The 14,933-nt window shown below is 52.5% G+C and overlaps 6 protein-coding genes across 6 annotated transcripts; 5 read left to right on the top strand and 1 right to left on the bottom strand.

The window, feature by feature from the left end:
• Positions 1–173: 173 nt before the first annotated feature.
• On the top strand, positions 174–1,454 carry AA0111_g3582 (hypothetical protein; the record flags this gene model as incomplete). Its single annotated transcript, XM_028649484.1, has 1 exon — positions 174–1,454. The coding sequence occupies one exon, from the start codon at positions 174–176 to the stop codon at positions 1,452–1,454; it is 1,281 nt and encodes a 426-aa protein (XP_028509216.1).
• A 377-nt stretch (positions 1,455–1,831) lies between these two features.
• Positions 1,832–2,866, top strand: AA0111_g3581 (hypothetical protein; the record flags this gene model as incomplete). The annotated part of the gene is made up of 1 exon (XM_028649483.1): positions 1,832–2,866. One exon carries the CDS (start codon positions 1,832–1,834, stop codon positions 2,864–2,866), a length of 1,035 nt encoding a protein of 344 aa, XP_028509219.1.
• A 2,335-nt stretch (positions 2,867–5,201) lies between these two features.
• On the top strand, positions 5,202–6,705 carry AA0111_g3580 (hypothetical protein; the record flags this gene model as incomplete). Its single annotated transcript, XM_028649482.1, has 2 exons — positions 5,202–5,999; positions 6,049–6,705. 2 exons carry the CDS (start codon positions 5,202–5,204, stop codon positions 6,703–6,705), a joined length of 1,455 nt encoding a protein of 484 aa, XP_028509218.1.
• Positions 6,706–9,167: 2,462 nt separating this feature from the next.
• On the top strand, positions 9,168–10,992 carry AA0111_g3579 (hypothetical protein; the record flags this gene model as incomplete). Its single annotated transcript, XM_028649480.1, has 2 exons — positions 9,168–9,313; positions 9,369–10,992. The coding sequence occupies 2 exons, from the start codon at positions 9,168–9,170 to the stop codon at positions 10,990–10,992; spliced, it is 1,770 nt and encodes a 589-aa protein (XP_028508864.1).
• Positions 10,993–11,468: 476 nt separating this feature from the next.
• AA0111_g3578 (hypothetical protein) lies at positions 11,469–12,294 on the bottom strand (the record flags this gene model as incomplete). Its single annotated transcript, XM_028649479.1, has 3 exons — positions 11,469–11,619; positions 11,669–12,177; positions 12,262–12,294. The coding sequence occupies 3 exons, from the start codon at positions 12,292–12,294 to the stop codon at positions 11,469–11,471; spliced, it is 693 nt and encodes a 230-aa protein (XP_028508865.1).
• A 518-nt stretch (positions 12,295–12,812) lies between these two features.
• Positions 12,813–14,632, top strand: AA0111_g3577 (hypothetical protein; the record flags this gene model as incomplete). The annotated part of the gene is made up of 3 exons (XM_028649478.1): positions 12,813–12,845; positions 12,905–13,042; positions 13,091–14,632. 3 exons carry the CDS (start codon positions 12,813–12,815, stop codon positions 14,630–14,632), a joined length of 1,713 nt encoding a protein of 570 aa, XP_028508860.1.
• Between the last annotated feature and the right edge of the window lie 301 nt (positions 14,633–14,933).

The raw sequence follows: 14,933 nt of genomic DNA, 5'->3' as shown, positions 1-14,933 counted from the left end.
CTTGACGATTTGGCGGCTCCCCACCTACGGCGTCCCTCAGGCTTGAAGCGCGCCTAAAGTTTATCATCAACGCGTCTCCCAAACGTTTTCTTTTTGCGACGTGTTTGTCCCGCTCATAATCTTTTCTTCACTCAGTATACTCATTTCAAGCGCATCTTTAATCGTCATTCAATATGAGCACCGAAACTATCCTTATCCTCGGGGGTTCGTTCGCAGGAATCAGCGCCGCGCATTACGCCCTTAAGCATATCCTCCCGCAACTACCGAAGAAGGACGGAGTGACCTACAATGTTACACTCGTCAACCCCTCTAAAGATTTCTGGTGGCGCATCGCAGCACCTAGAGAAAGCGTTTCTAAGCAGATGATGCCTTCAGAGAAGACATTCTATCCAATCGAGCCCGCTTTCACCTACGCATTCCCAAAATTCAAGTTCGTCCAGGGAACCGCTACACACGTCGACCCCACCAGCCAGACGGTTGGTGTTGAAACCGCGTCAGGCGAGCAACAAAACATCGAGTACGCCGCGCTTGTAATAGCAACTGGATTCACTACACCAAGCCCTCTGTTCACACAAGCTACCGATCGCGAGGCCCTCGAGAAGGTACACACCGCCTTTCAGGAGGGCCTGAAGAGCGCGAAGACAGTAGTAATTGGCGGTGGTGGCCCTGTGGGTGTCGAAACTGCTGGAGAGGTTGCTGAGATTTTGAATGGTCGACCTGGTTTCATGGCGTCTGCGCCCAAGAACCCGAAAGCAAAGGTCACTCTTGTCTGCGGTGACAAGAAGCTTTTGCCTCTCCTCCGCCCAGCCATTGGACAAACTGCTGAGCAGTTCCTGAAGCGACTGGGATGCGATGTTACTTATAATACCAAGGTTGTTGCGTCGACCAAAGCGGGCGAAGAAGAAGGCGCGAAGACGAGGGTGGAGCTTAGCAACGGCGAAACGGTAGAAGCGGATATTTACATTGATGCAACTGGCTCTCGGCCGAACACTGGCTTCCTTCCCAAGGAGTGGCTCGACACGCGCAATCGCGTAGCCTGCAACGACAAGACCCTCCGCGTCGAACACGAATCCGCCGGTCCGCGTGTCTACGTCGTCGGCGACGCAGGGTCATACACCCGTGGAGGAGTCATGGACATGTCCGATGCTGTGCCTGCTGCCATGACCAACCTCAAGAACGACCTTCTTGCCCACTTGACCGGAGAGCCTCACAAGGGCGATCGTCACTACACAGCGAACCTGAAGGAGCAGCAGATCTGCCCCATCGGGACCCAGAAGGGTGTGGGCGCATTCAATGGATTTAGGGTACCCAGCCAGATGGTATGGATGATCAAGGGTAGGGATTACATGATCAGCCAGCTTGCTGAGGGCACGTTGAGGGGCGATCAGTTCAAGAAGGAGGGGAAATGGACGCCTGTACAGCAGGTCGGTAAGGCTGGACTCAGTTCGGGATAGATTCGAAGCTTCACGAAGCTACAACTGCGAGGAGACTGGACAGATTGATCACAGAGATCGGATGTAGCTAGTGTTTGTGTTTGCATGTCGCGTTTCACTCACAGCGTATGGGAATACCCCGGGGCATAGCGCGTGGGTTATATAGTCTTAATTTTTTATCAAGTGGGATTGATTGCTATGATGGCCCAACATGGATGTTTGATCAATGTGACAATCAGGTTATGCTTAAGATCTTCAGGCCCCACCCATTAAGCTTAACCTTAGCGCGTCATAGCTCAGAGCTCCAAAATTTCCCAGCATCAACACAGGTGCTAACGACTCGCGCCTCGAACATCCCACCCACACTTAAGTGCAAACTATCGTGCAGTACTTTCGCCATGGCAACCACAACCCAGTCCTCCCCAGCGCTCACATTCCCTCGCCCAATCTTCGCCGCTGTCTCCCCACACCCGTTTCTCCAAGCGCATCTCTCTGCTGAGAAGAAGAAGCCAATTCGCGCCAACGGCCGCACCGCAAACGAATTTCGCACACCAGGAATCAACACCGGGAGTTTAACTCACTGCAACGGCAGTGCGGTCGTGCGACTCGGAAACACAAGTGTGGTGTGCGGAGTGCGCGCGGAGATCTTGAAAGAAGAGGACATACCAGGTACCTACAAGTACCCAGGTCAGAATGCAGACGACGAAGACGACAGGGATGATGAGGAAGTGGAAGAGCTGAGGCTCTTGGTCCCAAACGTGGAACTATCTACAGGAAGCACGCCCTCTCACATCCCCGGCAACGCACCGTCCACATATGCGCAAACACTTATAACCCGCATACGCTCTCTCCTCAACTCAACACACCTTCTTCGCGCCTCAGACCTCCGCATACTATATAAGCCATCAACAAATCCCGAAGATCCAGACACGGAGGCCGAGACACAACTGAAAGGCTACTGGGTCCTCTACCTCGATGTCTTCTTCATCAGCATTGATGGTAACGCATTCGATGCTGCGTGGATATCTATACTTGCTGCACTCCGCGATACACTTCTCCCACACGCTTACTACGACGAAGAGTACGAGGGAATACTATGCTCGGACGAACCAAATGAGGCGCATCAGCTTCAGCTACGTGGTCTACCGATACCCAGCACATTCGCAGTGTTCGAAGGCAGGAGGGAAGAGGAAGACGAAGCAGTAGACTTTGTACTCAGTGATCCGGATGCGTTTGAGGAGGGCGTATGCAGAGAAACGGTCAGTGTGATGGTGGATTGCGCTGGCGGAAACAAGGGTACAAAAGACTTGGTCATCAGGCGAGTGGAGAAGAGCGGTGGAGGTGTTGTGGGGAGAGAGACAATGGGAGCTCTGGTCAAGAGAAGCATCGATCGGTGGGGTGTTGTCGAAAGTGTGTTGAGTGGGAAAGCTTGAGCCAGATGACATGCACTTGGCGCCCACCTAACATCGCGACGAATCTAAAATCCATCAGGCGAGTTCGAAAGAACATCATGAACCGCTGCTCATCTGCGTGACCGACTCGAGGTTGCCCCAGCAAATAGGGCTTAGTTGGACCTACCGTCCAGACCGACATACGTCTCATCTGCGTCAAGCGGTTGTACATTTGCTCAATCTCAATATGCACAGCTATGATAGAGACGACGATAAGGACGTCAATTAGATTGATGTCCATGTTTCTCGTCGATCAGATAGTTTACAGGCATGGAGTACAAATATATATTGTACGTGCGAATCGCCAGTACAACCATTCAGGCGTTGATACGCACAGAACCCAAGTTGATATGCAACAAATCTTTATTCACTTTATGGTTTGCGATTCATGGGCATCCGCCAAGTTGTCTTTCCACCTATGTTGCTCCTTCTCCTAGATCCTGGGAATCTATTGGAACTTCCAGAAACAAAAGGCTCTGCTAACCCGACAAAACAAAGTTTTGTTCTTTTGCGGCACGCTGCCGCTCTGTTGTACCGGTCGCTTCGTTCCGTGGAGGCTCAACAATTGTGGTTCATTCACACCCACATATGTTAACACAAGCGCGAAATGTACGGAGCGCCTACCGGTAGTACAGGGATGCTCCACAGCGTATCACAGTACAAGTATTTGCAGGCTTTCATTACGCGCCTTCCTTGTCAACGTCCTATTCATGGCGTTGAAACATCACACAGGGAACATTTGCGCGCGTACAGTGCTATCAAGAGATACTGTCCATCGTTAGGCACTACAATGCCGGCCCCATTCGAGACGAATCATGACGACAGCGAAGTTCCTCGACTCCACGTCTGGGCAGCAACACGTGGTATGTCGATCAAGTCTGGTCCAGACCACACGTCTTCTGCTATGAGTACTGTGCGTTTCACAAATAGTAAGAATGGTAATCTCCCTATCGATACCAGCCGTGTCTTGAGCTGTCCTTGAGACTTCAGACATCGGGCTGAATGGCAAAAGGTCCACGCTCCGACACTACTGTGAACTTGTTGAATGGTAGCCGCTCTCTACCGAACGGAGACTTCTGCCAGGTACGCGCAAGAACACGTATCTTGCAGGCTTAGTCTTGAACTAGAGGAGGGCTGCATCGGTTCTCCTGGCTGCTAGACCCAGTCTGCAGGTCACCACAAACTTGTTATTCGACGCCACGCATATGCTGTGCCCAGGTACGGACTGTCACTTCTCACTGTGCCGTGCAGAGGTGACGACGAGTTTGGAAAGTCCGTGTGCGGTTCTTATCGATTTACTTCCACATACAGGATATGACAGGTCGTCAAAATTACCACTGCCCTGGTTCATACCTAAAGACAGCAAGCGGTCCTTGCGAAAATCTTGTTTCCAGATGCCGGGGCGATCCTTTGGGTGACTCCCGTCGCGGCCCAGCGGTAAAAGTACACAGCTCCACTTTGGGTGGGTTCACTGTGAGAAAGCATCTTTGCCGGATTGTCCACCTTATCAAAGCCCTTGTCTCGAAGCCTAAAAAGAAACTTTTGCAGCAAATCGAAGCGCGCGCGGACATTAATCTTAGGCAGGGGGAGTCAGCACCGTTTGAAGATCAGCCACCGATGCCTCGCCTCCGACGATCGTGACGCTAAGCGCCCCGAACACCGTCAGGAACGGGATGTGTGTTTCTGTCCTATCGATACGTTGACTACCGTCCAGACTCCGGGAAGCAAACAATGGGCGTCGCGTGAACCGTATATCGGCTTGTTTCAGACAGCGACGGCGTACTGCAAGCCTCGCTGCAGATTGAAGGCATTTGGGCGTCACTGCTAAGTATTTTTGTGACTCGCGGAGTGGGATCCTCTTATCCTACCCCTGACGCCCGCGCCGCCCACGAACTGCGCGCGGCTCCCCTGGCTTAGATCTCCACCTGGAAACAACGACGCACATACGCGAATCTAGTCACATAGTCAAACTTTTGGAAGCCTCAGCTAATCTCGTCCTAGAATGGGGCGCCCCAAGCGTGGACTGGCCACAGCAGGCTGCATGCAATCCCAGGTGCAGGTGGGTGTCGATGTATATTTACCCAGCACCCTGCCCGTCGTTTCTTGCTCTTGTCGCTTGCTCTCCCATCGCTCTCTTTGGCTTCCGGTACGGGAATACCATTCTTTCATTCTTTTGGCTCTTCATATACACTCCTTTGACATCAAGAGCATCTAGAGTCTGTGACTCGGTCCTTTCATTAACAAACAGCTCACTCTTTTCGCTGTCTTACAATTGAGATCAACTTACCATATACCCGAGCACTACCACTAAGCAGCCATGCGTTTCGATATCATCTCCCTCACGGCTGGCTTTGCCGCAACTGCCTCCGCTCAATGCGTTGGCAACTACTTCAGCTTCTACAACCGCGCTGGTAATGCCATGAGCTACCAGCGTCTCGACCCCGGTCTATTCCCCGGAACTGAGAGCCCTCATCTCCACTCTTTCGACGGAGGAAACGGACTCTCCAAGTCCATGGGCTTTGCTGATACCCAGGCCTCGGACTGCACCACTGCTCGTGTCAAAACCGACAAGTCCTTGTACTGGCGCCCTACTCTGTTCTTCACCAACGGAACCAAGCTTTACCGCGTACCCGAGCTGTCCACCAAGATCTACTACAAGTACGGGGATGGCAACAACTGGGCAAACGTCACAGCGTACCCAGAGGACTTCAACATGATCGCTGGTAGCCCGCTCAAGCGTTCGGATGGCGACAACCCAGCCGGTGTTCGTTGGGGCTGCCACGAGCCTGACGGTGGCTCCACAGCCATCTTCGCCAATGGTTTTCCCAAGGGCTTCAGCACCTGCAAGTACGGCTTCGCGTCCGAAGTCACCTTCCCCTCCTGTTGGAACGGTGAGAAGATGGATCCCAAGAACCCCAATGCGCACATGGCCTACCCCAACGGCAACGCTGGCATCGGTATCGAGAACTGCCCAACCACTCACAGGGCTGCGCGCTTCCCGACTCTCTTCATCGAGTACTGGTGGGATGTTACCAGCTTTACATTTGGTCCTGATGAGGCTCCTTGGCTCTTGTCCAACGGTGACCCAACTGGCTACGGCTTCCACGGTGACTTTGTAAGTTCTTCTATACTCCTCTTATATGCCCTTACTAATGTGACAATAGATGAACGGATGGGAGACCGGTGTCCTCGAGAAGGCTGTGAGTGAGAACGATGGCTGCAAGTGCGGTTGCGGATGTGGACAGGAAGAAATGGAACAGTGCTTCGGTTCCGAGAATGTCAACAAGGACAGCGACGAGTCCTGGGCAAGCTGCTCTGCCATGGAGGCATACGGCGGTGATGATGGAAGCGTCCTCGATGCTCTCCCTGGTTGCAACCCTATCCAGTCTGGCCCTGCTTCTGCTACCTCAGCATCTGGCCCAGGCTGCACTGCTGCACCTGCCCCTGCTGGCAACAGCACAGCAACTTATTCCGCCACCGTACGCCCTACTTCCATGGCTGCCGTCTCATCTGTGTATGAGGCTGCCTCCTCCGGCGTCTACTCCGCGGCCCTACCCAACGTCTCTTCTGCAGTGTCGGTAGTCGGAGAGGCCGCAACCCCTCTCCCCATGAGCGCCTTCTCGTCTTACAGCGCCGTGCTTCCTGATAAGCAGATTGGCAAGCCAACTGGCGGCTACGATGCTGCGCAGCCCACCCCAATTGCGTCTGAAGTTGCAGATGCTACTACCTGCACGGGCGGAGCTGTTGTCACTGAGACGGTAAAGGCGACAATCACCGTCACCGTCGACGGATATGCCGCTATGAACACAGGCTCCTACTAAGCCATGCTTCGAAGCAGATGACAGTTTCTCTATGCGTTGCCATGGCGCATCCACATCTCGGAGCTTCCCTACCACCCGAACAAGAAACACTCAAGTCGTACATTTTTACGTTCCATGTACATACTTTGCCATTAACAGGCACACGAAGACTATAGAGGATAGATAAGATTTCCTCAACCAATCGTTTACCGAAGACACTTTGCCGTTGCTTAATGACTCAACTTTGTGCATAGCGTGATGGGCAAGTGCTTCTAAAATGCTGGGTGTGCTACAAGACCATACATGCTGATGTGTCGTGAGCACTACATAATGTACCTCGTATCTACCTTGTTGTCGGCACTAAGATGGTGCTCCAGGATGCATTATTGAAGTTCCGAACTGGGTCCGCATGAGGAAAATAGTGAAACCAGACATGTGGACTTTTTACGCTGCAGCGTTAAAGCCTTGAACCAAGCAGTCAGTATGTATTTCGTGCATCGAAGACATTGTAGACTGTATCAGCATTAAAAGAAGAAAAAAAGCCCTAGATTTGCGTTTTGCAACGTCCGCCGTCTTTGCGAGGTCAAAAAGATGCTCACAAAGATGGAAGGGAGCAAAAAAGGAGAGATGCACTCTTGCGAACGCCGATGATGACTCATCGGAGGTTTGAACTCCGGACCTTCAGTGTACTGACAAGGCTTTTGAGGGCCTTTGTTAGACTGACGTGATAACCAACTACACCAACGAGCCCTGTTTGATGGAATGAAGCGAACAAGTGACTTATATATCTCGGATTGAAACCACTCTTGCTTGCTCGGTTGCCTCAAAGATGTCTTAGTTCAAGAAAGTGGGGTGCTGCAGAACTTGACCCGAGGCGGACATCGTCGATTATTTGACCAGATCCACGAATCAGACAAGGTCCAAGAGCTATCAGCTTAGCGTCGCTTCTTTCAATTGGTTGTTCCCTCGTAAGTTGCCATGTTTACTCCTGCCAATGTCAAGGTATCGAGAAAAGATATGTCGACCTTCAAGCTGATGGATCCTGGATCCTGGATCTTGGTCGATAGTGATTACGCGGTCCAAAGAAACTGCGCTTCCAAGACGAAGGTTGCCGTAGCCTGCTAGTAGCACCTGTTGCTAATTCCCGTTGAGATTCGGGGAACCTAGCTCTAGAGAGGCGACCCCGTATCGTTTAAGCAGAAAGTATGTCGACAATGCTGGGTTCGTATCGCAGTGGCGGGCGACAGACCAGCCCCTATAACATTAGGTGTGCGATCGCATGGCCGACCTGCAAGTGGCAGTTTGTTAAATGTCGTCATAGTGTGTAGAGTCCTAACGCTTAGGAAAGAATCCGACTCAAGCTGGGAAAGAGATCAATCCTGACTATGCTACGCGTCATAGTCTTGGATGTGTTTTGGTTGTGGTAATGCACAGGCAATGATGCTGTAGGCACCATCTGCGTTCCTCAGAATGGGCACTCATACTTTGCTTGCAACGTGAACTGGACGCTGCGAAGTACTCGCGCACCTAACGCGTATGCCGCGTTCGTCCCGTTCCTGAACCTCGTCTTCGGTATGGCGCAGGTACGCAGGCAAAGAACCAATCTCCTGCATGGGGTGCATGCCGCAGTTTGCAGATGTCGGTAGGATCGTGGACAAAGGTTAGTTGGGTCGAGTGGATAAGAGCTTGCGTTGGAGTTTTCTTGCGATTGGAAAGAACAGTCACCGCTGGTGGCCATGGTGACTGCCTCTTCGGGCGCGTTTGAGCGCGCAACCGACGCGAGATGGAAGGAACTGACCAAACCATCCGCGCACTTACGATCATTGGCTAGCATTCGTGCACCGATACTACTGATCCAAAAATAAAAAGAATATCCGTCGAACGTCACGTTGTCATCGTCTGCCAATCTTTCCTACAAAAGTCGCCCATCAAACATCTACGCGACATCCAGATCCCGTCGCTTCGCCGGCACAGTGTTCTCCAGTTCGGCAGCGAAGCGAGCCCCCCAGCAGCTGCACAGCCACGTGCTGCCGTTGACCCACTCAGAACGCTCCCCCAAAGCATCCGTGCCAGGATAATCGGCAGCTCGACATGCGATTCGATCAAGAGTGCCATCCGACCTGTGGCTAGTGAGGGGCGAATCTGCGGGTACGCGACCTCATAACCGGCTGACGAAACCCTGGATCTGCATGACATTTTCCAAGTGCAGTAAAGAGACCGGCGGGCTGTGGTGACGATCTATAAGTCAATCGCCACTTTGCAACGACTTTGCTCGCTGCAACGAATTATGGACGTCGACGGCATGCAATAATGTACATGGGTATGAACAGGTCAAAAAGTATGGCCACCGCTGCTGCTGGGCGTCGGCTTTTGGATTGTTTGTACCATTGTTGCCAGACATGAAGCGCTGACACTGCGAACGTTGACTCTCCGCCATTTGCTTTTATTACTACTGCTTTCTTTACAACACTCGCTCCGCATATATGCATTCGTTAAGAGGATGGAATTGGTTGGCTCTGGGTGGTCTGGTTGGACTGGCACACAGCGCTGCATTGCCTCTTATTACACCTGCGCCGCAACCAGACCGAGTTGGCATTCGATCACTAAAGCATAGGCAAGACCCTGATGCGTAAGATGCCCTCTTATGTACAGCTAAAAGTGTAACCGCGCTAACATCAGATCAGCATCGAAATATTACAAGTGCTTATTACTGCACTACCACTTTCGCTACGGCAAATCGCTGCGACGAACATACCCGCAGTTTCGAGCATACTATGGGAGGAATTCTTGGACGACAACCGGCCAGACTGGTTCAACGAGCTTCCATATGATATACAGTCTTACTTCATACAAGAATTCGGACCAGCGACGGCAGCGCCACCTGCGAGCGAAGCATTGCCCACTGATGTTACCGCATCCGCAACGGAGGTACCAACAGGGGCAGCCTCGAATACAGATTCGTCAGTACTAGAAACACTGTCCACTAGTGCGGTGGACTCTTCTACGACATCAGGATCCGAAGGCTTGAGTACAATACCTACACCTACGCCATCTTCGACTAGTCTCTCGAGCGATACATCCAGTCTGGCGTCATCCTCGGAATCCTCTTCTGCGTCTTCAACTACCTTTTCAACTTCATCATCGCCATCGAGTTCCTCTGCGACTCCAAGCTCGACCACAGATCCTATAGCGCCCGCATCCAGCGATTCTGGCCTGACAAGACGCGAGAAAATCGGGCTGGGTGTGGGTGTGCCACTAGCCGTACTTGCGATTGCCGCAATATTGTTTGGATGCTGCTTTATCCTGCGCAGAAGGAGAAGAAGATCCATTGAAGGCAGCCAACCACCCTCATCACCCGGCTTCATTCCTCGTTTCTCATTCCAGGACCGAGGCCTAAGCGTCGAGAATTTCGAACACAGGCGACCCTTGAACCCAGCAGCACAACAGAAAAGCCGGTTCGTGGAAGACATGAACTGGGAAGATGATGGCTATGACCCGGCCCCTATGTCTACAGCCTACCAGGGCCATACGATACCACCAGCTGCAGGCGTGTCTCACCTTAACCAAGGGTATTCTATGCCAGCAGAATCAACACCAATGACGATGCAAGACAACCACACGCCCATTCTAGCGCCCGCGCTCTACCATAGCCACTCGTCAAACCGAGCCCGTGGCCGACGAACAAGCTACACTAGTCTTCACTCTGTGGCCGAAGTTACAGAACCTGACGACGAAATGAACGGAGAGTCCCCTATCTTAGGGCGTCACAACTCACCCCCCAAGACAGGTCCTCGAAGACCCGGTATGTCTGCCTTGGACACGCTCCCTGTCCCCGCCGTAGCGAGCATAAAGCGAAAGCCTGTACCCACAAGTCCGATCAGTAGCCCTGCAGCGGAAGCATCCCGAGGCCTCCTCCGACCCTCTCTGGCACAAAACACCGCCGATCATAGTGGTAGCAGTTCCTCCGGTCTTGCCGTCTCCAGTATGTCTTCCAACTCTGGGCACGTATACCACTCAGACGATTCCGCGCCCATTTCACCCATTACGCACCAGAAAACGTCTTCGAACCCCTTTGCAGGCGGATATTCCTATCTTGAGGATTACGGCCCTGAGTATTCGAACGATGGGTACAACGACCAGGATGACGAGCTGTATGGCGGACACAGGACTTTAGATCGGTACCCAGACCCCAATCCGCCAATGAGAAAGAGCAGCAAGACAGAATGGCCATTGAGAAACGTCATGGGCGGCGGTGGTCAGAAGAGGACGAGAAGTCCCATGTGGGATCGTGTTTATGAACGTGTATGATGCATGGTAACGAACGATTTCCTTTGTTGTACATATGGACATTTTTGCATGCTATGATCTGGCATTGGCGTTTTGTTTTTAAGGAGTATGAGTGTTGATGATATCCACTCCTTGAAGCGACGATACACAGCGTCTTTGTACGCATGTTCTTGATTTTGTTCTTGTATACCCTCCTTCGCAGTATATATATATATATATAGGAGCCTCAGCAGTTAGCCCAGGCAAGAATTCATATCACCATAATGTCAAAAATGAAACTTGGTTGCTGAGATAATGATCGATGTGGTAATGTGCATGTGATAAAGCTCGCTAAAAGTTCCGAGTAGTCTACAAGACCTCGTGCATGTACAGTCTACTCAGCAAAAGCCGATTCTCCCAGTCCGACGCAGACCCCTTCCTGCCTGTGCTCCATGACGGCCAAACACTCCAGTCTGATCACAAGCCAGCTCATAGTAACCGACGCCCACGCTAGTCTCTTAGTCGTGGAACTTCCTGTTCTCGTTCTCTCCGAAAAGTGTGACCCTGATGGATGGCAGGGCCTGGGACTCGAGTAGCTTCAATCGTTCTTGGAAAGTGTTGTTGATGTCGATTCGGCCGTTAGTTCCAACAATCATAGCGCCACCAGCACTGTTTAGAATTAGCCATATGTCGAATATTCCACAGTAACTAAACTTACGATCCCTCAGGCAGTGGGTCGCTCTCATCGATGGTGATGGAGACTTCCTTGCCAATGTTCTTCTTGTACTCGGTCTGCGCCTCCTCGATGGCCTTCTTAGTGAGGTCGTAGTCGGCCTTGCGCACCTTGACCTGCAGCTTGTCCTCGTTGAGCGCATAGGCACCCTCGACGATCAGGTCCTTCATGATGCTCTGGTACTTCTTCTTGTCCTTTGAAACGTCGCCCAGCTTCTTCTCGGCTTGCTCGAACAGCTTGTTGAGCAGCTCCTGGCGGGCAGACAGAATGCGTAATCGGCTCTTGTTGGAGACGGTGGAGCGGGTGATTTGCTGCGACATGCTGGCTTGTTTGAACTTCTTCTCATACGACGAGTCAATCGAGGCCTGTTCCTGGCGCACTAGCTTGGACTTCTCGATGGCGAACTCCTCGTCGGCCTTGAGGCGGATTTCGTTTGCCTTTTCCATGGCTTCTTGGCGGATAAAGGCTGTCATCTTCTTCAGCTCGCCGGCGACCTGCCATCGGGGTCAGTGTTAGCTGTGGTGTTGACGTAGTGGGTGGGGAGCTTGCAGCTGGCTGAAGCTGGCGGAGAATCGTACCTGGTCGTCGGAGAGGGCGTGTACTTGCGACATGATGGCGGTATTGTGTGGGGGTCCTCTGGTTTACGGGGGAGGAGATATATGGGTGCTGGCGTCGAGGGTATCGCGAGTGACGGAGCTTGGAGGTTGATGTTCAAGCTTGGGCCCCAGATGCTGCCCGCGGTTACCCAGGTACGCCCTCGAGCGATGCATGGCACGACGTCGCAGATGGACGTGAGAACAGTCTCAAGGGTATCATCGCAATTATACGTCTCTGCTATAACGTTTCTCTACCGACGCGACATCTTCTCGTTGCTGCACCCGCGCTGTCCTCGTCGACCCAACTACATCATCAGTCGGCTGATCCCTGCCACATGCACGGCGTCGGCTAGTCTTCCCCAACCGTCTCGTGCACTTCACCGACTCAGCGTGACGTTTCGCGACTCCCACGCCTGCGCTGTCCGAGACAGAAGAATACACGTTCCCGACTTTCCACACACCCCACACACAGCATGCGCCCGACATCTAGGTAGCGATAGGCGCAGTGCAGCGACGACAACCGACAAGGAAATATGGTGGAACTCTCGCCGGGCGCGAGCGTTGCTGTCAGTATACATGGAGCCATGCCGCCGTGGGTATAGAGTGCTAACGCGTGGGCATGCAGCTTGGGGTGATGGTCGGACTCGCTTCCACCAGCATTCAGAGCATCGGCTTGACGCTGCAACGCAAGTCCCATCTCCTAGAAGAGGAAAAGGACGACGACGACGACAGGCGACCTCCATACAAGCGGCGGAGATGGCAGGTACGAACACGGCCAGATCACATAGCATTCACTCACTAATCTACGCAGCTGGGCATGCTCATGTTCGTCGTGGCAAACATCGTCGGCAGCACCATCCAAATCACCACCCTACCCCTTCCCGTTCTCTCCACCCTACAGGCATCCGGCCTCGTCTTCAACTCGATATGCGCCTCCATCATTCTCAGCGAACCGTTTACGCGATACTCCTTTGTTGGCACCATGCTTGTTGCCATAGGCGCACTGCTGATAGCCTTGTTTGGTGCCATTGCAGAACCGTCGCATAATCTCGACCAACTGTTGAGGCTGTTGGGACGGAAAGCTTTCCTCACATGGATGATCTTGACGGGTGTGGTAGTCGTCATGCTGGTCCTTGCGACGTGGCTACTGAAGCGCATGCATCCACGGACCACCCCTCGATTACGCCTTATCCGTGGAATGTTCTTTGGCTGCGTCAGTGGCATCCTTTCGGCGCATTCGCTCCTCATCGCGAAGAGTGCTGTCGAGCTTCTGGTCCGGACTATCATTGATCGTCACAACCAGTTTGACCGTTGGCAGTCGTGGATGATTCTGGTTGGACTAGTCGTCTTCGCCCTGACCCAACTCTACTACATGCATCGCGGACTGAAGTTGGTCAGCACGAGTGTGCTTTATCCTCTAGTATTCTGTGTCTACAACATCATCGCAATCATAGATGGCCTGATCTACTTCGACCAAAGCGATCGCTTGTCGAGTCTGCACGCCGGCCTGATTGCGCTCGGAACTATAATACTGCTCGCTGGAGTTGTCTGCCTGAGCTGGCGTCTCGAAGACAACGAGGAAGAACCTACATCACCAATCGCAAGCAAGCATACGGGCAGAGTTCAGATGCCCCAGACAGTGCTACAACCCGGTATTGGTCTTGCGCACGGCCACCCTCTTGACGACCCTGCGTCACCTGTGGATATCGACGAAGAAGCCCCTGGCGCTCATGGCTATGCCTCCGAACAAGCCAAACGGAAAGCTGTCGATGAAAGAACACCACTGTTAGCTCGCGCCCCAACCGGTCCCGCTCTTATCCTCACCAACCCGAAGAAGCGAGCATCGGTAGACGCTGGTGAACCGAAGAGCCCTCAAACACATTCCCGCAGACCCCAAAGAAGACGGCGGATGACTATTTCAGAAGAGACAAACGAGATCTGGGATGAACTCAACGACAGAGAGACTCTGCCATCTCCTGCCAGGCGATCTGTGGATCTAGAGCGACGACCAAGGTCAGGAACCCTACCGCCACGGAGAAACAATGCACAGTCGGCATGGCTCAATCAGATGCGTCGGCGGTCTTGGTTCGAAGGGTTCGGTAGCGGGCGAGGCAGAAGTGTGTCGCAGGGAAAACAGCCCATGAATAGCTCTGCATCACTTCTTGATCATCCCGATCCAGATGACGGCGATACATCTGACGCAGACATGGAAGATACATCCCGGAGAAGACAGACTTGGGGATACGGCCAGAGGAGCAAGAGCCAAGATGCTTTAGGAGACTGGTTCAAGCTGAAGTGGTGGCGCAAGAAGTGGAGAGAAGATGAAGACCATGAAGAAGAACGACCTACATGACATTATTTATTACAACTTGCAGCAATTTGAATATACCCAGAATGTATTATCAGCATTTCAGACACGCAATACCAATGATTGCTGCGCAATATGACTACCCCTCATAGGAAAGAAGAACGTCCACTTTACGAAAGCTAACCCGGTCATACTCGGAAGCCTCGTTTGAGCCTTAACCCACATATGCAGGATCCCAGATGGAGTAATCTTTTCCTGACGATAAGATAATAGCCAATCGCACATTGCATCTTGTTGCCCCACCTACATCACCCCACTATCCGCGTACACTTCCAACACCTTGGAG

The sequence above is a fragment of the Alternaria arborescens genome, assembly GCF_004154835.1.
Source record: "Alternaria arborescens strain FERA 675 chromosome Unknown contig_6, whole genome shotgun sequence".
Taxonomy (NCBI): Eukaryota; Fungi; Ascomycota; class Dothideomycetes; order Pleosporales; family Pleosporaceae; genus Alternaria; species Alternaria arborescens.
Note: the sequence above shows the minus strand (reverse complement) of the source record. Positions and strands in the feature narration are given on the sequence as shown.